The 23,580-nt window shown below is 41.9% G+C and overlaps 2 protein-coding genes across 3 annotated transcripts in view; both read right to left on the reverse strand.

The window, feature by feature from the left end:
- The window catches only part of LOC120533295 (zona pellucida sperm-binding protein 3-like), a 215,011-nt gene that overhangs the window by 111,628 nt on the left and 79,803 nt on the right, over window positions 1–23,580 (reverse strand). The window lies entirely within an intron of this gene.
- Window positions 1–23,580, reverse strand: part of LOC120533292 (zona pellucida sperm-binding protein 3-like) — a 50,802-nt gene that overhangs the window by 404 nt on the left and 26,818 nt on the right. The window contains exons 1-7 of one of the 2 annotated variants that reach the window (XM_039760121.1): window positions 2,254–2,645; window positions 1,080–1,198; window positions 838–941; window positions 583–757; window positions 389–509; window positions 221–312; window positions 26–141 (exon numbers count right to left, since the gene is read on the reverse strand). The exons of the other annotated variant lie outside the window; for it this stretch is intronic. Of the exons in view, the coding sequence (XP_039616055.1) occupies window positions 26–141; window positions 221–312; window positions 389–509; window positions 583–757; window positions 838–941; window positions 1,080–1,198; window positions 2,254–2,340 (814 nt within the window). The 5' untranslated portion in view covers window positions 2,341–2,645. Of the gene's footprint in view, window positions 1–25; window positions 142–220; window positions 313–388; window positions 510–582; window positions 758–837; window positions 942–1,079; window positions 1,199–2,253; window positions 2,646–23,580 lie in introns of those variants that run through there. 2 annotated transcript variants of the gene reach the window in all.

Raw genomic sequence — 23,580 nt, forward strand, 5'->3', positions numbered from 1 at the left:
GAAGTCTGCTAGTGAGGTCACTTACTTGCTCTCCTGGGTCTGTATCTGGGGGCACCAGGGCCCCTCCTGAAGGGAGGGGGGTTGGCACAGTTTGTGTCACAGCAGCTACAGACACCATCGTTACCATCCACTGAGCTCCACCTGCAAGCACAGTCACTAATCAAAACCTGCCAGCTTATTAGCCAGACTGGCAAGGAGAAGGGCACACCTGTACACTCACTGGCTCAGTGCAGAGTTGTATGAACAATCCTTATTCAAAGGATCAACATTAGCAGACACCAAGGTCACCTTCAGACGGCAGGTAATGAAGATCTGAAAGTAGACATGCAAGAGACCAGTCACACCTGGGAGCTTCCATGGGGTTCCTTCAGAGTTGGGAAGGACTTACTGAACTAGTAGTCAGGCCATAAAACCTGAAGGCATCCAGCTGGAACTGGATTACAGACTGGGCAACTCTGGGGAACACAAACTGGGAATTGGAGCCTGTCAGTTGGCTGTCTAAGAAACACCTGCAATACAAAAGAGGGACCATAGCATTGCGTTTCCAGACCGAGATCTGGTCAGACCATTTCTCACACCCACCCATTATTCCCAATGAAGGTGTAGGCTGGGGCCGATGCATTGGACGCAGGAGTGGCCACACAGCTGTCCACAAAGACACGGAGAGGCACATGGTTAGAGTTGTCCACAGATGCTTGAAGGTTAACAAGGTCTCCTAGGAAGAAGGTGTTGGATGGACTCTGCCCACTCCAGTCACCTACAGACAGTTGGGAATGTTAAGGGGTTACAACCACATTTAGCAGTACAGTTGGAATGTTTTTCTAGGTATACACCTACTGCTCATTATAACCAGCGAGAAGCCTAGAATATCCTCATCAGATATTGTGGAGGTGTAGGGAACCCAAGTGGGGTTTAGAGCATTGCTGCTGACATTGTGGAGCCTGCATTGGGAGAAGTTAGCATTACTACAAGAGTCTGTCCTACTTCAAATCTGCATCAACAACATTACTATACTCTAGGCCCAGTGCCACAACTAACATGGAACCAACTCCACTTGTACCCTAGTTGCATCATCTCACCTGTTGTAGTGACATTCAATCTGCACCACAGCTGGATTTGTCCTTACAATGGGAAGACCATCAATTGGAGAAGGATTGTAGTCCAGGGTGAAGCTGTACACTATCTCGGCACCCTGCATCTAAGGAGAAGATGCAACAGTTTAGTTGCCAAGTAGCTTTAAAAAGTCAGTTTACACATCCAAGTAAATGCTATTACACAGAAGTGAAGCAAAACCACACTGGATTCATGCTATAGATGCCACTTTTATTGATCTAGAACAACAAGATTCAACAATTTAAACAGATCAATGCTTTAATCATGATGTTGGATTGAAGAACTCACTCAACGACCTGAAAGGTTATGGACAGCAGGCCAAAGAGCCACCTGCAATACTTGGCTGTTTCAGGTTTAGAGGAGGACTTAGCAAAGAATGCTTCATAAAATGGATAAAGAGTAACTTGCTAAAAATTAGACCTGACCTGTAAGGTTTGTCCCCATTTACATTTCACATGCACTGAATTAGCATCTTTACAATATGCTGACAAATTCTGCTCATGCAATAGAGGAACCATCAATTTTCTCAACATAATTACTTAAGTTGAACATCTTGCATATTTGAGCTGGAGCTTCCTTTGCTTGGGTTTTTTTATATAAATAAAGAGTTAAGCCAGCAGTGTAAGCTTCAAACTCAAAAGGTGCTACATTCCCCATCCCAGAGGGAAAAACCCCTCAATCCATTTCAAACCCTTATCACCATGTCCAGACTTTGGGCCGCCATTTAATCCAGAATTAACAGAGATGCAGCCCTAAAGTTTAAATTGCTGGATCACCATACTGCACAAGCCAAATCTGTCAACATCCACCGTCTCTAATCAAGCACATGTGCCCATACAGCTCGACTGGGTATACTACACTAGGGATAAATGATTAACCTGGTCAGGGCACAAAGCAGTGCTTCACTGTTCGAGTCTAATTACCTTCAATCCCAAATCACACGGGCAGACAGTCCGCTGTGAAACTCCCCATCTCACGAGAGGGACTGGGGACCAAGATTTCATTAACGCGGGTCTGACAAGTTCACTTTATAGTTTCAAAACATTAAACACCAACATAAAAGCCAAGGCCAAACCACACACACACAAAAACGTTATCTTGAGATAGTGTAGATATTGGGAGCGCTTTAAATCAACTCACCTCCACGGTGCTCCCACAGCCCTGCAGTGGCGCTTCAATAACAAAGGGCTGAGCACCGGCCGGACTGGTGACTCCACATCCACCCATCGAAAGATCAGAGGGCTGCACCGGTTTTGGATGCCCAGCAAGTCCGGACTGATGGTGACGATCACCTCACTGTCGGTGCACCGAGCGGTTACGGTCTGCGGAGCGCCAGCTCTCGGCTCAATAGGGTTAGAATAAAGCACGACCGCGGGCTTCTGCTGCTTTGCAATAACATGCCGTCCTTTAAAACGGGGCTGAGCAAAAGCATCGCAGAGGAAAAAGAGCAGCAACACTACGGATATCTGACCTTTGTCTTTACACCACATTTTGGAAATAACAAAGGGAAAAATCAGCAAAGCACAGTAAAGTTTGAAGCCCAGCGCATTCTTTTATACACGAATGAAGGCGGTCGGCTGATTAAAGTTAATAACACATGCGGAGAAAAAGATTGCCAATCAGACACCAATCGCGCTTGAAATAAATAATAAACGTGAAATACTGAGGTGAATTACGCCAGGAAAGATAATAAAATTAGAATCACAATTAAAACACACGCCAAAGCGTAAGATCATCGCAGGCAGCAACGTGAGAGTTCTTAAAATGGGGCCAGCAACTGGGGTTTTAAACTCTCGGTAATAAAAGCCAAACTTGCTTGTTTTGTGAAAGAGAAGAATAAAGACTACTACATTCCAAATGTTAAGGGTGATATTTTGAAGAAATTTCATTAAGGAGGTTGGTGGGCTTGTGGGTACTTTGTAAACTAACATGGAAGACGTGTGTAAATAAAATAATTGATAAATGTAATTAAGTTTATTGTAGTGATAAGAAAATGAATGGGTATGATATTAAGATATGGATATGAATGGGCAGTTATTAAAAAGTCTTTATTGAATATTTATGTAGCTTCTGTTTTATCTAATTTTGATTATGGATTAAGGTTTTAATCAAATTCATTTTTAAAACGTTTGGAGTTATGGTGACATAAGCGCTAAGGATCTGCTGTGGCAAAATTAAATCATCTCCAATATCAGCCTTACAAAGGAGACATGAGAATCATCTTTCCATTTCCATTGAGTTTATGTGTTATTTGTTAAGCATAAAAGGACATAAAGTAAATTACCCTTTAAAAAATAATGGAAGGCAACTGAGAGCACCACAAGAAAAGCAGGCACAGTTTTTGGGTTTTGTTTTGAGTCCAACAGTGACTGTACCTGTGACTGCTCCATGGTTATGACATAATCTGGAAGTTGATCTTAGATTACATGAGGAAAATATTTTTTTTTTTGGCCTATTGATGTAATACTGACTCAATATGTCAACTGATCCAGAAGGAGATCCTTGCAGAGGTGGAAGAGGAACGGTGTAGCAGGGCAGTGGCTATGCCCACAAGGAGATTTGGTCAACTGGGGTTAAATAATTACCCAAAAGATCACACAGGCAGAATTTTGGAAATAAGAAGGAGCAAAAATGAAGTTTCTGATTCGGTCGGTGTATGATGCCCTTCCAAGCCCATCCAACCTGGATTGCTGTGGTCCAGCTGATACCCCGGTATGCTGTTTCTGATGGGCAAGAGGTTCTTTAGCATTCCAGACAGTACTAATACAGTACATTACAACGCTGATGAGGTGACTCCAGGCAGTGATGGTGCTGCTGGGCTGTGCACATCACTGGGTGCTGGCTGCTCACACACCTCTGCCCCGAAACTGTTGGGTGAACATCTGGTTGTGTGTTCACAGACGCTGTTCTGGAGTCACAAAATGCAATGGTGGATGCTATAAGAGATGTGGCCAGTGAACAAAGGAATTTAAGGGCTGTACTATGTGATACTGACCTTACATTAAAAGAATTGTTTAAAAAATAAATGCTGTACCTATATTACCTGTTTTTACATTCTGCTAATTACATTCAAACAGAGTTGTAATGCTGACTGATTTGGCTGATCATTAGGTGGGTCAGGGTCAGGTTGACCAGGCCGCCTCCCTTTAGGTACAGGCAAGCCATGATTGTGCGGCACATTATGTAAAAGGAGGCATATGTATATATATATATATATATATATATATATATATATATATATATATATATATATATTAATAAAAGGCAAAGCCCTCACTCACTCACTCACTGACTCACTCATCACTAATTCTCCAACTTTCCGTACAAACCGGATTCCAAAAAGTTGGGACACTAAACAAATTGTGAATAAAAACTGAATGCAATGATGTGGAGATGGCAAATGTCAATATTTTATTTGTAATAGAACGTAGATGACAGATCAAACATTTAATCCGAGTAAATTTATCATTTTAAAGGAAAAATATGTTGATTCAAAATTTCACGGTGTCAACAAATCCCAAAAAAGTTGGGACAAGTAGCAATAAGAGGCTGGAAAAAGTAAATTTGAGCATAACGAAGAGCTGGAAGACCAATTAACATTAATTAGGTCAATTGGCAACATGATTGGGTATAAAAAGAGCTTCTCAGAGTGGCAGTGTCTCTCAGAAGCCAAGATGGGTAGAGGATCACCAATTCCCACAATGTTGCGCAGAAAGATAGTGGAGCAATATCAGAAAGGTGTTACCCAGCGAAAATTGCAAAGACTTTGCATCTATCATCATCAACTGTGCATAACATCATCCGAAGATTCAGAGAATCTGGAACAATCTCTGTCGCGTAAGGGTCAAGGCCGTAAAACCATACTGGATGCCCGTGATCTCCGGCCCTTAAACGACACTGCACCACAAACAGGAATGCTACTGTAAAGGAAATCACAGAATGGGCTCAGGAATACTTCCAGAAACCATTGTCAGTGAACACAATCCACCGTGCCATCCGCCGTTGCCAGCTGAAACTCTACAGTGCAAAGAAGCCATTTCTAAGCAAGATCCACAAGCTCAGGCGTTTTCACTGGGCCAGGGATCATTTAAAATGGAGTGTGGCAAAATGGAAGACTGTTCTGTGGTCAGACGAGTCACGATTCGAAGTTCTTTTGGAAATCTGGGACGCCATGTCATCCGGACCAAAGAGGACAAGGACAACCCAAGTTGTTATCAACGCTCAGTTCAGAAGCCTGCATCTCTGATGGTATGGGGTTGCATGAGTGCGTGTGGCATGGGCAGCTTGCATGTCTGGAAAGGCACCATCAATGCAGAAAAATATATTCAGGTTCTAGAACAACATATGCTCCCATCCAGACGTCATCTCTTTCAGTGAAGACCCTGCATTTTTCAACAAGATAATGCCAGACCACATTCTGCATCAATCACAACATCATGGCTGCGTAGGAGAAGGATCCGGGTACTGAAATGGCCAGTCTGCAGTCCAGATCTTTCACCTATAGAGAACATTTGGTGCGACAAAGAAGGCCCAAGACGATTGAACAGTTAGAGGCCTGTATTAGACAAGAATGGGAGAGCATTCCTATTTCTAAACTTGAGAAACTGGTCTCCTCCGTCCCCAGACGTCTGTTGAGTGTTGTAAGAGGAAGGGGAGATGCCACACAGTGGTGAAAATGGCCTTGTCCCAACTTTTTTGGGATTTGTTGACACCATGAAATTCTGAATCAACATATTTTTCCCTTAAAATGATACATTTTCTCAGGTTTAAACTTTTGTTTCGTGATTTATGTTCTATTCTGAATAAAATATTAGAAGTTGGCACCCCCACATCATTGCATTCAGTTTTTATTCACGATTTGTATAGTGTCCCAACTTTTTTGGAATCCGGTTTGTAGGTAGAAGGCTGAAATTTGGCAGGCTCATTCCTTGCAGCTTACTTACAATAGTTGGGCAGGTTTCATTTTGAAATTCAACGTGTAATGGTCATAAATGGAACCTGTTTTTATCCATATACTGTAATAGACTGCAGCTTGATGGCCGTGGGAGGCGGAGTTGCATCTCGCATCATCACGCCTCCCACGTAATCACGTGAACTGACTGTGAACGCAGTACATAGAGAACAAGGAAGAGCTCCAAAGAGCGCTGAAGAAAAAATGCATTACACAATTTAGAAAGCAGCAAAAGAAAATGAAGCGAGTCACGCATACAAGCATATTCATAAGTGCAGCTACTGCGGAAACAAAGCACGGTGTAAACCATAAGTTTAAATTAAGTTTATAGACACGCTTCCGCCGCCGTTTATCATGCCTACGACGAATACCATATTCGCCAGATACAAGTTTAATGAGAAGACACGAGGTATAAACAAGACTTTGGATCACTTTGTAACGGAGTTAAAATTGCTGTAGCGAGAAACTTTTAAGTGCCGGGTCTTAGCTAACATTAAATAAATTAAAATTGCTGGTGAAGGACGGTGCTTAATCACATTCCGAGAGACTGTGTTTGTGGAGGGACTGACAGTTAAGGCGGGTGGGGGAGTCACGTCATCATCTCCCCTCCCATTCACCTCATTTCATTCACTTCATTTCGCTCCGAGCTGAGCTCCACAGCTAACACGGTTTTCCGGAAGCAACTTCGTCACACTGCCACCAAATACTCACAGAAAAATCCACAAGTTAATACACACGCTGTCTCTAGAGTTTCTCCACACTCTGAATGTATTCCTCGCATCCCCGTTACACCCTCTGATCTCCCATTTCAATTCAAATGCCTCAAATTTCCAGTAAGGCTCTGCTTCGCGATGACAATTAATAAGTCTCAGACCCTACAAAAGGTTGCCATTGATTTGAGGCAAGATTGCTTTTCTCCTGGACAACTATACGTTGCATTCTCAAGAGTAAGCTCGCACAGCTTGGTCATATTACAACCGAAGTGCTGAACTGACAAAGTGGTATACAAAGATACCAATAGCTTTTGGTTAAGGATCTATTTTCCCTCAGTTTAAAAAGGTTTTATTTTCTTCTTAATAAAAATTTAAAAGTAGCACTTCACTGCTGCGAAGCGCGGGGATTTTCATATATATATATATATATATATATATATATAAATATACATATATATTGTGGTCCCAGGCCGGGCCGCCCAGGAGGACCAGAGGAGGGCTTGTGCCTCCTCCAGACCGCAAGGGGCATCTGTCCTGGTTATGTTGGGGGCCTCGGGTAAAGGGCTTGGATGCCCAGCCCTGTAGGGACCCATGGCCACCGCCAGGTGGTGCCCCAGTGCCTGAATATCCTGGGAGCCCAGCACTTCCGGCACACCAGGAACTGCTGGAGGGAAGACGACAGGGGACACCTGGACGGCTTCTGGGTGCGCAGCCGGCACTTCCGCCACACAGGGCGTGGCTACAGGGAATGCCGGGAAGCAGCTGGAGCCCATCCGGTTCCTATTTAGGGGCCGCCCTCCAGTCATCGGCAGAAGTTGGTTGGAAGAGGACGGAGCTGGAGGGAGGACTAGAGGCGGCCAGGAGAAAGGCACTGGAACTGTGTGGCCTGGACATTGGGGGAATCGGTGCTGAAGGCACTGGGGTGTGTGAGTGCACAAAAACTTGTAAATATTATAAATAAACGTGTGTTGGGTGAACATAAGATGTCCGTCTGTCTGTGTCCGGGCCAGCGTCCACAATATATATATGTATATATGTGTGTGTGTGAATATATATATGTATATATATATATATATATATATATATATATATATTGTAACGACCCGGCAGCAAGCGCTGGCGGAGTGACGCCGTATGGTTAATTTATGTAAATAGTTTGTGGGGAATTTATGGGGAATTTATGTAAAGCTTATTGTTGTGTCGAAATTAACTTAGTAACCTAATTGTCTTTCTTGTTGTAAGTGTTTTATGTGTTTGTGCTCAATCAGTGGGGTGGTTTGGGTTATCGCTGTCCGGGGTTGTTGTTATTGTAAATAGTCACCATCAATGAGAAAGATGGCTATACAATGAGTTTTAAGCTTTGTTTTACTGGCTATCTGTTAAAATTCTATCTAAGCAATTATTGCCGAGACACTCGGAGTCGTGCGGTATATGGGACACGAGTGCTCGTTATCTAAAGAGCTGGGTGCAGCTGCGTGCATAACGCTGGCAATCCGCTAGCCGACAGCTTGGGAGAGGTGCACGGCAGAGTTCGGCTCTAAAATCTTTAAAGACTCCACCACGGGTCGCTACAATATATATATGTAGATATGTATATACTGTATATATCTATACTAATAAAAGGCAAAGCCCTCACTCACTCACTCACTGACTCATCACTAATTCTCCAACTTCCCGTGTAGGTAGAAGGCTGAAATTTAGCAGGCTCATTCCTTACAGCTTACTTACAAAAGTGGGGCAGGTTTCATTTCGAAATTCTACGCGTGATGGTCATAACTGGAAGCTATTTTTTCGTCCATAGACTATAATAGACTTCTGCTCGATGCCCGTGGGAGGCGGAGTTACGCCTCCCACGTAATTTAGTGCCTGCCCATATAAGGCCATCCGTTAGCGGCAATCCAATAGAAACACTGCCGCTAAATATTCACGGGTGAAGGACTGTGCTTATGCAGAGGAAGACTGTAATCATGTTACGTTATTTTTAAAATGTTCCATTTTCTTTTTCATAACTTCTTTAACATACTACAGTACTTCGCCGATGCGAAGCGCGGGTATATATATATACCTCGATCTACATACTCTCAGCTTGACAAGCCACACGCCGTGGCACAATGGTAGAGGCTTCATCTCTAGCACTGACGACCGAAGTTCGATTCCTGAGAGAGGGTGCACTGAGTATGTACGCGCGCTTCCTGATTTATTTTACCCTCGCATCCTCTTGGTTTGAGATGTATGAAAAAATATGCAGTTAATTTATGAATAATGGATACTTTTTTCGCCATCAATGATTGTTTTGGTAAAGCCATACTCAGTGTATTCATTAGATGAACGGTAAAAAAGTAAGAGCGAGGTGAGGGTGACTTACTGAGGCACGCAGGCAAAACCACAATAGCACGCGGGCTCGATGTACTGTAGTGCGTGTCAACTTGATCTGAATTGCGCGATCACATTCGGAAAAATATATCTTTTCAAGTTCTATTTAGTCCATATGTGCCAAAATCACATCCGGCCAGGCGTGTAATTATATCCGGCCAGCGAGATCATTTTATATATTATTGTTATTAATGGCCCGGGGATATGAAGCGCTGGTAACACAATAAACTACAGATCCCATAATGCAGCGCTTCAGCTGCCTTGCCGAACACTTACCACGTTAATCAAGTGTAGCTTATGATGCTGCAAGTTATTGCGAAGCTAGCCCACACGATGCTGAAGAGAAAAGTTGATACTGAAAATAGAGCCTTTAAAAACCGATGGGAGGCTGAGTATATGTTAACTGACATTGCCGGTAAACCTGTGTTTCTCATTTGTGGAGCTAATGTGGCTGTAATTACAGAATTTAATCTAAGACGGCACTATGAGACAAGACATCAGGATAACCTGAAAGACCTGAATGCAATGCAGAAGATACAGAAAGCAGAAGAGTTAAAGAAGAATCTGACACTTCAGCAGACGTTTTTACCCGTGTAAAATCACAAAGTGATTTCAAGTGAAGCTACCTTTATGAGAAACACAAATGCACCAGTGCAACTTGCCCCACTTTCCCTGTTGCCAAGTAATGTTGAACCACGTCGGCACAACGGTGTTCCCAAATACACAATTTGCTGATAAACTGAGCGCACTGAGTTCGCACGGCACTTTGTTGACTTTGAAGAACAAAAAAAGAATTTTGAGTTGTTTCGCAACCCATTTGCCGTCGATGTGGAAACTGCACCTGTGCAGATTCAGATGGAGGTCATTGAGCTGCAGTGTAATGGCACACTGAAGTCAAAGTACGATACTGCAGAGCCCACACAGTTTATTCACTCCATTCCTGCAGAAATGCTCCAGCTCCGTCTACATGCGGCTCGAACCTTGTGCATGTTTGGTAGCACATATCTGTGTGAGAAGCTCTTCTCAGTGATGAAGACTAACAAAACAGCACACAGGAGTCGCCTCACTGATGATAACCTGCAATCCATCCTGAGAATCTCCACAACACAGAATGTCACACCAAAAAGAAACGAACTTGTTGCCAAAAAAAGATGCCAGGCGTCCAGCTCTGATAAAATGACATATGAGCAAAGACAACTGAATGATCTGATTTGTTATTGCTGAAAAGAACAAATTTTATTTATATTTCCAGGTTTTGTTATGCAGCATGTTCATGTTTGAATTTGTATAATTTTGACAGGATATATTTTTATGGAGAGCAAAATCTTTTGGGATATTTAAAATTTAAGTTTATTTTTTATATAAAATTACATAAGAGTAAAGAAATTTGAATGTTTATTCTTTTAGCGTTTATTTTATTTCTAACTTATATAATTTAGACAGGATATTTTTATGGAGAGCAAAATATTATAAGTTATTTAAGGTTTGAGTTGATTTATTCCGGAATAATATTCCTGTCTGTTTTTATTCATATTTATGTTCAAAAAAGTTATGTTTTAAAAGTTTTAAAGTTTTAAAAGTTTAGTTTTAGTGTGTTCAATAAATGTTTATTCTGTTTGGCCCGCGACCTAAACTGTGTTTTGGATTTTGGCCCCCTGTGCAATTGAGTTTGACACCCCTGATTTAGTCGACACAAATATCTTTGGTTGGAATGTAAGGCGAATTTACTCTTTACATTTGTATGGTGAAGAAAAATGTATGCAATGATGTCTACATTTAACTTACATTCCTACCAAAGACATTTCTGTCGACTAAATAAAAATTCCTTCTATTTAAAACTTAAATAGAACTTGAACAGAAACAATAGTTTATAATATCCACGCAGACTTGCACATAAGAGCGGGAGTCATCCGTTTTAACAAGCAGCGTATTGCACTCATACGAAATAGCCTGCCCATTTAATTATTTAGGAATGGATAAATAAATTAAGATTTTGTACAAATAATGTTTTTCATTTTTCTTCCTTGATGGATTCTGCCACCCCCAGCAACAGTTGTTCACACCCCAAAGAGTATATATATATATATATATATATATATATATATATATATATATATATATATATATATATATATATATATATATATATATACTAATAAAAGGCAAAGCCCTCACTCACTCACTCACTGACTCATCACTAATTCTCCAACTTCCCGTGTGGGTGGAAGGCTGAAATTTGGCAGGTTCATTCCTTACAGCTTCCTTACAAAAGTTGGGCAGGTTTTATATCGAAATTCTACACGTAATGGTCATAACTGGAAGCAGTTTTCTCCATTTACTGTAATGGAGATGAGCTTCAACGCCGTGGGGGCGGAGTTTCGTGTGACATCATCACGCCTCCCACGTAATCACGCAGTACATAGAAAACCAGGAAGACCTCCAAAAAGCGCTGAAGAAAACATGCATTATATAATTGAGAAGGCAGCGAAACAATAAGAAGCGAAGCGAAAGTGACATATACAACCATATTCATGAGTTCTGCTACTGAAACAAAGCACGATGTAAACCTACACTTTAAATTAAGTTCATAGACAGGCTGCGCTGGCGTTTGTAATTTAGTGCCTGCCCATATAAGGCCGTCCGTCAGCGGCAATCCAATAGCAAACTGCCGGGTAAATATTCACGGGTGAAGGACTGTGCTTATGAGAGGAAGATGAGATGGTCAGGGTGGTGTTTGACACAAACTCAGCTTAAACTGCGAGAGAAAGTTTTAAGTGCCAGGACTAAGGTAACATTAAATACAGCCATGGACATAGCCGAGATGGCACCAGCACAGCTGGGAACCTTCGATGCATGTACACCGAGTGGCTCACGTGAACTGGACGCAGTGCACAGATAAAAGCAACAGTTCCAAAGAGCTGAACAAAACCGAATTACACAATTGAAAAGGCAGCAAAAATATGAAGCGCCTGATACATACAAGCATATTCATAAATCCAACTACTGCGGAAACAAAGCACACGTTGGAAAAAGTCAATGTCCCGCTAAAGGAAGACAGTGTAAAAAAAACCCGTGCATGCAGTGTGTCAGGTCTCAGATAAAGAAGAAGACGAGCTGTTTATTGATGCAGTAAGAAACGAATCGATGAATGAAACCTGTCATCTTTACAACGATTGACAAACACGGAATGTAACTTGAACACAACACATCCTACAAATACAACCTGATTGAAAGAAATAATGATAATCAAATCCTTGATGACAGCAACACTCAGTAACACTCACAAAACAAATACTGTATATTGACAGTCATGTTACGTTATTTTTAAAATGTTCCCTTTTCTTTTCTAGCTTTTTAACACACTACTTCTCACTGCGATACGCTGGTATATATATATGTATATATATAACCCGATCTACATACTCGAATAATGGATACTTTATTCGCCATCAATGATTGTTTTGGTAAAGCCATACTCAGTGTATTCATTAGATGAACGGTAAAAAGTAAGGCGAGGGAGGATGACTTATTGAGGCATGCAGGCTGTAGTGCGTCAACTCTATCTGAATTGCGCGATCACATTTGAAAAAATATATCTTTTCAAGTTCTATTTAGTCCATATGTGTCAAACTCAAGGGCAGGGCCACATCCGCCCGGCGTAATTATATCCGCCCGAGATCATTTTATATACTGTATTATTGTTATTAAAGCCCGGTATATGAAGCGCTGGTAACACAATAAACTACAGATCCCATAATGCAGCGCTTCAGCTGCCTTGCCAACACTTACCGTTAATCAAGTCTAGCTTATGATGCTGCAAGTTATTGAAGCTAGCTCACACGATGCTGAAGAGAAAAGTTGATTCTGAAAATAGAGCCTTTAAAACCGATGGGAGGCTGAGTATATGTTTACTGAACCCGTGTGTCTCATTTGTGGAGCTAATGTGGCTGTAATTACAGAATTTAATCTAAGACGGCACTATGAGACAAAACATCAGGGTAACCTGAAAGACCTGAATGCAATGCAGAAGATACAGAAAGCAGAAGAATTAAATAAGAATCTGACACTTCAGCGGACGTTTTACCGTGCACAATCACAAAGTGATTTCAAGTGAAGCTGCTTTTATGGGAGACACAAATGCACCAGTGCACTTTCCCTGTTGCCAAGTAATGTTAAACCAAGTCGTCACTACGGTGTTCCCAAATACGCACTTTGCTGATAAACTGAGCGCACTGAGTTTGCACGGCGCTTTGGTGACTTTGAAGAACAAAAAGTCCGTCTACATGCGGCTCGAACCTTGTGCATGTTTGGTAGCACATATCTGTGTGAGAAGCTCTTCTCAGTGATAAAGACTAACAAAACAGCACACAGGAGTCGCCTCACTGATGAGCACCTGCAATCCATCCTGAGAATCTCCACAACACAGAACCTCACACCAAACAGAAACGAACCTGTGGCCAAAAAAAGATGCCAGGCGTCCAGCTCTAAAATGACATATGAGCAAAGACAACTGAATGATTTGATTTGTTATTGCTGAAAGGAACACATTTTATTTATATTTCCAGGTTTTGTTATGCAGCATGTTCATATTTGAATTTGTATAATTTTGACAGGATATATTTTTATGGAGAGCAAAATCTTTTGGGATATTTAAAATCTAAGTTTATTATTTATATAAAATTACATAAGAGTAAAGAAATTTGAATGTTTGTTCTTTTAATGTTTACTTTATTTCTAACTTGTATAATTTAGACAGGATATATTTTTATGGAGAGCAAAATATTATAAGTTGTTTAAGGTTTGAGTTGATTTATTCAGGAATAATATTCCTGTCTGTTTTACCATTCCTACCAAAGATATTTCTGTCGACTAAATAAAAATTCCTTCTATTTAAAATTTAAATAGAACTTGAACAAATACGATAGTTCATAATATCCACGCAGACTTGCACGTAAGAGCGGGTGTCATCCGTTTTAACAAACAGCGTATTGCACTGATATGAAATAGCTGTGTGTGTATATATGTAGATATGTATGTATATGTATATATATGTTTATATATGTGTGTGTGTATGTATATATATATATGTATTTGTGTGTATATATGTGTGTGTATGTATGTATGTGTGTATGTATAGATATGTATATATATATATATATATATGTTGTGTGTGTGTGTAAATATATATATATATATATATATATATATATATATATATATATATATATATATATATATATATATATATATATATATATATATATATATATGACAGCAACACTCATCACTCACAACAGTGACAAAACAATTACATTGACAATCATGTTACGTTATTTTCAAAATGTTTCCTTTTCTTTTTCATTGCTTCTTTACACACTACTTCTCCGCTGCGAAGCGTGGGTATTTTGCTAGTATATCTATATAATAAAAGCCCAGCGCGGTGTGACGCTAATTAACGCCTGTCCTACACCAGATTATATTGTTCATATACTATTAACTATTTAAAGGGATCAACTCTTTTGGGGAAGTTCATAACAAAAAAAATTAAATTATAAATAACATGTGCACTTGAGTATTTCAAGCCCCGCGTTTGAGTCGGATGGTTCCCCTGGGGCCTCATGTATAACGCCGTGCGTAGAACTCGCACTATAACATGGCGTAAGCACAAAAGCCGAAATGTGCTTACGCACAGAAAAATCTAGATGCAGGAATCTGTGCGCATCTAACTTCCACGTTCTTCCGTTACATAAATCCCGATCAGCGTGAAAACTAACGCTCGTTCACGCGCATTATGTAACGACCCAAATCCTCCCAGAATTACGCCTATTTGAATATGCAAATAAATATAAATCGCCCTTAAGCGCAGCCTTCTGTGAAAAGACAATGGGAAAAGCACAGGGAAAATATAAGAATTTCAGCGAATACCAAGTGGAGGCAAAGGAAAAACATACTACTGTATTTGTTCAAATAAACCGTGGTATAATCAACAAAAGAAAGTTGATCGAGTGACATAGAGTGTTGGAGAAACTTGAAAGCTCACATTCACAAATCGTACAGTGCCAGAAATAAAAAAGAGGTCACATACCAAAGTCGCCGTGAAAAGCCGAGTTGTAAGCCCACTGTCTGAGTGTCATATGAAGTTAATTAGGGTACAGAGAAAAAAGGCACACAGTGGGGAAAAAGCACGAAATGTCAACTTCAATCTCGACATTTCCACTTTAATCGCGTAGTTTATTTTGTCATTAAAGTAGAACATCATAAACTTCATCTTAAAATCGTTTAATTAACCAGTTTCTCAAATCACATCGTAATTAAAGTAGCACGTTAAATGCTTTGTTTTGTATTTGATCTTCTATGTGCTCTATGTGTGTGAATCACTACTTGCTTTTTAAACCGGCTCTCTTCCTCCAACTGGACACAGAATCCATTACATTCATGATATTACAGCTCTCTGAATAACTAAAATACTGAGATGTATACGTGATGTCATTTTCATGATGATAAAAGTTATTAAACATGTGTTTCACTTCGATGAAATAATTTATTGCAGCAGTACTCAGGGGCGGCTCTAGGCTTGTGGTGGCACTGGGCAGAGGAAGAATCGGTGGCTCCTTCGCCCACCCGTCAGTAAGGTAGCTTATGCACGGTGGAAGGCTACGTCCGTTGCAGACACTGCATAGCCGCCTCGTGCTCATGACACAAGCATTTAACTTTTGCCGAAATTTGTCGCTGCGTTTTTAGCTGTGTTGTTATTTTCTCTTTCTGTTTTATATTAAATATACATTGGCGTAGCCGTCACTGCAGTCAGTGCTTTTCTTTCCCCAAGTAACCGATCGCCATACAATCAGCTCTGTAATAGAAGTTAAGCCATCTGTAAGCTTAGCGCCGATTCTTCAAAACGTTTAAAGAACATTGAAATATCTTTGTAGTACATGTTTAATTATTCTATCCTTAACGACACTCCCAGTGAAGAATATAGATTATTTAAATGAAGTTAAAGTTTTATCTGTATAATTTAATAAACATATTTTGCTGCATTTCACCTTAAAAATGATATTGTCATCATATGAAAATACGCGCTTTATAAAGTGGCTCAGGTTGTGCGATATTATAACTGTAGTGCAAGTTTACAGTGGGTTGATTGTACTTATAAGTACAAACAGTTCTACAAGGTGCAATTGATTGAATGCATTTACAGTTCTTGGGATGAAACTGTTTCTGAACCACGAGGTCCGTACAGGAAAGGCTTTAAAACATTTTGCAGTGGCTGAGGTAGCGTGTCCTTGAAGCTGTATACCGATAATTCTCTTTCCGATCAGCTGCTGTGGTGATTCACACTCAGATACAGTGATATAAATACTCTGAGTGGTGCAGTGAGAGTAATATGGAAAAAGCTGATCCGCTGTGGCAACTCCTAACTGGAGGAGCTAGAAGAAGATGAAGAAGAAGAGAGTAACAACGCATAAGCAGTTATGGTATTTAGAATAGTTTGACCATTCTGTGGACCATTATATTGTTACAAGTTAATTGCAATCAGATGCATTACACTAATAAACAATATGCGGTTAGTTTCGGTGTATTTATAAAGCCGCGTCAGGAAAATAAGGTGTAACCACACAGGAACAGTAGCACTGCTTTGACGCTGGGTGCCGCCAGTCTGCAAAGTCGAGCGGAGAACTTGCGTACGACAAGGCATGAGGTACCATGGAAAAGTGCGTGGCTTTACGCCAAGTGTAGGTTTTATACATCACGATTTGAATGTGGAAAAGTTCTTACGCAACATTTCTGTGCGTACGCACCATTTATACATGAGGCCCCTGGTCACCAATTCGTGTGTTTCACTATGCCTTTCCGTCTTCAGCTACCCATGTGCACTTGTACGGAGGAGACTTTATGGAACAATGCCGAAACGAAAAGCAACTAAACCTCCAGCTGCGAGAGACAAAACATTACAGCGTGATCAAGAATTAAAGAGGCAAAGGCGTCAAAGTTGCTTGCAAGAAACGGACACTCAGCATTCATAAACAGATTAGCTCAACGACGCATCTCTGCCGCACAATGAAAGGCAACTGAAACCCCTACAGAGAGAGAAGACAGATTACGCCATGATCGCGAAAGAAAGAGGCAAAAGCGTGCCAATGAGACACCTGACGAGAGGTCCTTACGAATGCAAAACAACCGTAATAGACAAACTCCTACAGAGAGAGAGGACACATTACGCCATGATCGCCAAAGAAAGAGGCAAAAGCGTGCCAATGAGACACCCGCCGACAGTTCCTTACGATTGCAAAACAACCGTAATATACAGAAACGTACGGTCTCGCAAGAAACTCAGAGTTAACGCTCTCTACTCACAGACATTACCGCAACAACGCGTCTCCACGGTACATCATTCAGGGATTGCACTCCGTCCATTTCAGGAAGTTCATGTACCGGAACACTACTGTGGCGAAATCACTGTACGATGTCAATTTTGTGGTTCGAAAAATTTCCGTGATGAGAAACCGAAAGATGGCAGATTTAATTCATGTTGTCACAAAGGGAAGGTAGTGTTACCACCTGTGCATACACACCCTCTCATACAACGTTTACTTTCTAATACACATCAGCATTCCCAAAACTTTAAAGATCACATACGTTCCTATAACAGCGCCTTAGCCTTTGCCTCGATGGGGGCACAAGTTGACAAGGTACCTGGACGTGGACCATATTGCTACAAAATACATGGTCAAATCTATCACAAGACGTCAAGTTTACACCCAACAAATGGTCAGCAACGAAAATTTGCCCAAATTTATATACTTGACTCGGACGCCGCATTGCGCCAACGAATGGGTTTGTTGGAAAACTTTGGCTGTCTTCCTTCCCTAATGAATGATTTGGCCTCATTTCTACATGAAATCAATCCGTATGTAGCAGCGTACAGAATGATGCGAGATTTCGAAAGCGAAGAAACTCAGTCAGTTGCACTTGCTGGGAGAGTTCCTCAAGACGTTCACATGTGGATTCATCAAGATAAAAGAACTGATAAACGCTGATATAATGCACCTATAGCAAACGAACTAGCGATTGTCTTCAAGACGCGTGATGGTGAACCACCATTCGAATGAGACATATGTGTTTATCCGAAAGACGGATACATGCATAACATTTCTATCCTCAGTCAACATGCTGATCCAATGACATACCCACTTTTATTCCTTTACGGGGATAGAGGATGGGTAAAGGACACTCCACTACAAGGTCATGGGAAACGTAAACACATAACTCACTTACAATACTATTCATATAGACTTGCAACTCGAGATGATTTTCATCCAATACTAAGCGCCAGGAAAGCTCTTTCAGGAATATTCCGTAGATGCGTACATAAAAATCGAAAGATATAGACTGCAGTACCATAGACAAAATCAGACACAATTATAAAGTGACCTATACTCAGGTCTAATGGACCACATTAACAACCTCATAGCGAATGAGGGCGTAAAGCCTGGTACTATATGCAAACTGCCATCGACTTTTCAAGGAAGCCCCAGAGCTCAACAACAAAATTTTCAGGATGCCATGGCTATTGTGCGGAAGTTTGGGAAACCAGATATCTTCCTGATGTTCACGTGCAATTCTCGATGGACAGAGATACAGCGTAATCTCAAGAATGGCGAACAGGCACATGATCGGCCAGACCTAGTAGCCAGAGTATTTTAGCTTAAATTGAAAGAGTTAATGTGAGACTTATTGGTAAACAAAGTACTTGGATGTGCAGTAGCCCATGTATATGTCATTGAATTTTTGAAATTTTGAAATATATGTGGATGTATGTGTATATATTTATATATATATGACAGCAACACTCATCACTCACAACATTGACAAAACAATTACATTGACAATCATGTTACGTTATTTTTATGTTATGGCAGGCTGTACAATTTCCCCTTTGGCATTTATCATGGCAATGGAGATGGTAATGCGGGCATCCCATTGGGTAGTGGGAGGTGAGAGACTCAAAAGTGGCCTCCGTCTTCCTCCCATTAGAGCCTACATGGACGACATGACCGTCATTACAACAACAAAACCATGTACCAGGCGATTGCTACAGAAGCTCCAGGAAAACATCCAATGGACAAGAATGGAGTTTAAGCCAAGCAAATCTCGCAGCATCTCCATCATGAAAGGAAAACTGACTGCTGAGCGGTTCTATATCAGTGGAGAACCAATTCCAACAGTCTTAGAGAAGCCCATCAAGAGCCATGGACGGTGGTATAATGCAGACCTCAATGACACCTGGCAACTTGAACAACTACGGCATGACATGTCTAATGACCTCAGGCAAATTAACAACACCGCACTCCCAGGGAAATTGAAGCTCTGGTGCTTCCAGTTTGGGTTGTTACCCAGACTATTGTGGCCATTGACTATGTACGAGGTCTCGCTTAATCATGCCAATCGACTGGAGAGGCTAGTGAGTTCTTACGTGAGGAAGTGGCTTGGACATCCGAAATGCCTCAGCAGCGTTGGACTCTACAGCGATGGGACACTGTCACTGCCAATTCCTAGCCTAGTTGAGGAGTTCAAATGTGCAAAATTGAGGCTGGAGATGTCACTCACGGACTCCCGGGATCCCATAGTGAGTGGCGCTGCTCCCACCCTAGTAACGGGGAGGAAGTGGACCCCAGCCACAGCTGTGCTACAGGCCAAATCTGCTCTTCTCCATTATGATGTGGAGAGTCACGTCCAACAAGGCAGAGGAGGCTTTGGTCTTGGAGTAGTAACACCTCTCTGGCAACAGGCAGCTGCAACCGAGCGTTGAAACATGGTGGTGGAGGAGGTGCGTCGACAGGAGGAAGCAGCCAGAAGGGCCAGAGCTGTAGGAGGGGGACAAGCCGAGGACTAGCCCTTCAACCCCAGATCTGGGACCGCTGAAGGTTGCCAGGGATTGGCAGATGCAAGTTGACTTGGATCAGAGGCTAATTTTCCCCACAGAGATCGTAACAACTACTCTGCAACCAGACCTCGTCCTTTGGTCTAATTCCCGCAAACTTGCATTGAGCTGACGGTTCCATGGGAGGATGCAATTGAGGAAGCATTTGAACATAAGAAGCTGCGGTATGCGAACTTGGCAGCTGAGGCGGAGGACAGAGGCTAAAAGATCAATGTGCGCCCAGTGGAGGTGGGGTGTAGGGGCTTTGTTGCCAGTACAACAGCAAAACTACTTAGAGAGGTTGGAGTCCGCGGACAGGCCCAAAAACAGGCTATCAGAGAATTGGCTAACACAGCTGAGAGGACCAGTCACTGGCTATGGCTGAAGAGGGCTGACATCACTTGGGCGGCTAAGGCGATCAGCTAACCGCGAGACACACGCCCAGGCTTGATCAACCTGTGGTGGCCCTGCCTCAATAGAGGGTGTCTTGTGATAAAAGGCCGAAACACCCTGTGAAGGTGAGACACACAACTGATGATGTGTCCTGCTGGTAAAGCTTCCTGGCTTCTTATCCTCGTAGCAGCCATCCCTTAAGATTTGGCCCCTTAGAAGCAATGCAAATATCAGGGATTGTAACATCTAGACCTTTCATTGAATCTAAATTCAAAATGTTTCCTTTTCTTTTTCATTACATCTTTAATACACTACTTCTCCGCTGCAAAGCGCGGGTATTTTGCTATGTATATATATATGTGTATATGTATATATGTATGGATATATATATATATATATATATATATGTTTATATGTGTGTATATATATCTATATATTGTCACACACGTGCGAGTTGGAGGCAGTCAAAGAGCCTAAAGGTGAGTGAAATCTCACGAGACAAGGGTTTATCATGTGGTACTTACCTGAATCTCTTTCTATCCACAGAAAACCGGAAGACAAATAAAACATTTCCAAACTCACAAATCCAAAATGGCCGCAATGACGTCACTTCCGGTTTCCATCTGATGACGTCACTTCCGGTTCCCACTCGATTACTACAGTCTACTCCTGGTGACGTTGGTTCCGTGGTCCCGCCTCCAATCGTCACTTCCTGCCAACCACTTCCTCCCATCATTCCATCTGCTATATAAACGCCATTTTGTAACAGTATTTCATTGATTTGTGTACTGAAAAGTCATTTTTGAATCATTCTTTTCATTGCTGTCTGGACGACAATATATGGGGATAAAACCCCAAATCTTTTTCTATTTGAAAGGACTCTTTATTCTATTACAATTAGCGTAGCCGGCAGGATACATTGTTCATCATGAGCGAAGAACAAGACCTGAATACAGTACTTAATACGATCATGGGAGATCTCCAAACCCTGAAGATCCAGATGGGGGAGACCAGGACCCAGCTAGCAGAAGCCGAGGCTCGTTCCCATGCTGGTGCACGTACGGAGGTGGCTCGGTCACGGCCAATTCAATTAACACCCTTAATTGAAGAAGGTGACATCGAGTCCTATTTTTTGATTTTTGAATGGACCGCGAAGCAGAACGCTTGGCCGAGGTCGGAGTGGGCGTACCTACTGGCTCCCTATTTGAAGGGAACGGCGCAGATGGCCTATTACGACTTAACCGAGGAACAGGCAGCCAATTATGACGCTCTGAAGACTAAGGTGATCAAGCGCTACGGCGTTTCACCGGAACAACAGGCGAGAGAGTGGAGGAAGTGGCAATTTAATCCTGAAAGGCCGCTAAGAACGCAGGGCTTTGAAGCTTGGGGAAAGGTGTGTCGCTGGCTACGGCCCGACATTAACCCCTCCCATAAAATAGCTGAACTTCTTGCGTGCGAAACCTTCGTACATGCCCTCCCTGACCACATCGCCCAACAGATAAGAAAGCATACCTTCGAGGATATGGGCACCCTGATTCAAATAGCAGAGCGTCATTGGGCAGCCTATAAATTGGGGCGGTCGGAACGGACTTCTCGCCGAACCCAACAGATACGTGGGGCAGTCCCTGAGTCCCCCCAACAAACTCCCGAACCTGCCGTTCGTAGAAGGGACAGACCAGCAGGTCCCCCTCGCTGTTTCAAGTGCCGGGAGATCGGACATCTGTCCCCGAGCTGTGCCTATGAGCCTATGGATTGCTCGATAGTAAGGGGAGAAAGGTACTGTGCCACAGTGAATAACCCTCTGTCTCTTCCATATACAGGTGCAGTTATTATAAATGGCAGAAAGGTAAGGGCAATGTTTGACTCCGGGAGTAACATTTCCATTGTTGCTACCCGTTACGTATTACCGCAACAGTGGACTAAGGAGAAAACTAGTCTAAAGTGTATACATGGGGATATTAAATATTACAACACAGCCAAGTGTGTAATATCAGTAGAATATAAAATAACCAGTATGGCTATAGCAGTGTTACCCGATCCCCCTTTTCCAGTCATATTAGGAAGAGATTGGAATAAAATTAACAGCGGTAAGAACGTAACTGCATCTAATAAGAATTTGGGCTTAGTAATGGAGAATAATGCTCCGACTGCCTCCACGCCGTGTCCCTCAGTAGCACGGATCCATACGGGTACCCAGTGCGAAAGTTTTGATGTCCCATCGTCCTCTGCGGGAGCTGGTACAGTCGACGCAGAAGATGTAGAGACAATAGCTCCTCCCATTGAATTAGAACAAGATCCTATTCAAAATTTAACGGCACAATTTAGATTAACCCCGTCATCATTCAAAAGAGAACAATGGAATGATGATTCATTAAAAAATGCTAGAAATGCAGTAGTATCTACTGACGGTTATACAAACCTAGATCCCATGCCACCGATGCCGTTCTTTGTAATTAAAAATGAAGTTCTATATCGAGTGGCAGAACACGAGGATGAAGTGCGGGCTTTGTTGTTAATCCCACCTTCTAGGAGCCCATCTAGGCTCCGATAAAACGTTGGAGAGAATAAAACTCAGATTTTTTTGGCCGGGAATTAATGAGGAGGTCAGGCGATTTTGCGCTTCATGCCCGGAGTGTCAACTGCGCCAGATACCCAGAAGGTCTAAAGCTCCTCTTATTCCCCTTCCCCTTATTGATATCCCGTTTGAACGAGTGGGTATAGATCTCGTTGGTCCATTAGAACCCTCGCTAAAAGGCTTTAAATATATTTTAGTTTTAGTAGATTATGCCACTCGCTTTCCAGAGGCTGTTCCGTTGCGCTCAGCTAATTCAAAAAATATCGCACGGGAATTGGTAGGGATATTCGCGCGTGTTGGGATCCCCAAGGAGGTCTTAACAGATCAAGGGACTCCTTTCACTTCAGAAACGTTCAGGGAAGTGGCCAAATTACTCAGGATAAAACATCTAAAAACATCGGTTTATCATCCTCAAACTGATGGATTGGTTGAACATTTTAACCAGACGTTAAAACAGATGTTACACAAGGTAGTTAACAAGGACGGAAGAAACTGGGATCAGTTGCTTCCTCTCGTTTTGTTTGCCTACCGGGAAGTTCCG

The sequence above is a fragment of the Polypterus senegalus genome, chromosome 8 (assembly GCF_016835505.1).
Source record: "Polypterus senegalus isolate Bchr_013 chromosome 8, ASM1683550v1, whole genome shotgun sequence".
NCBI lineage: Eukaryota > Metazoa > Chordata > Cladistia > Polypteriformes > Polypteridae > Polypterus > Polypterus senegalus.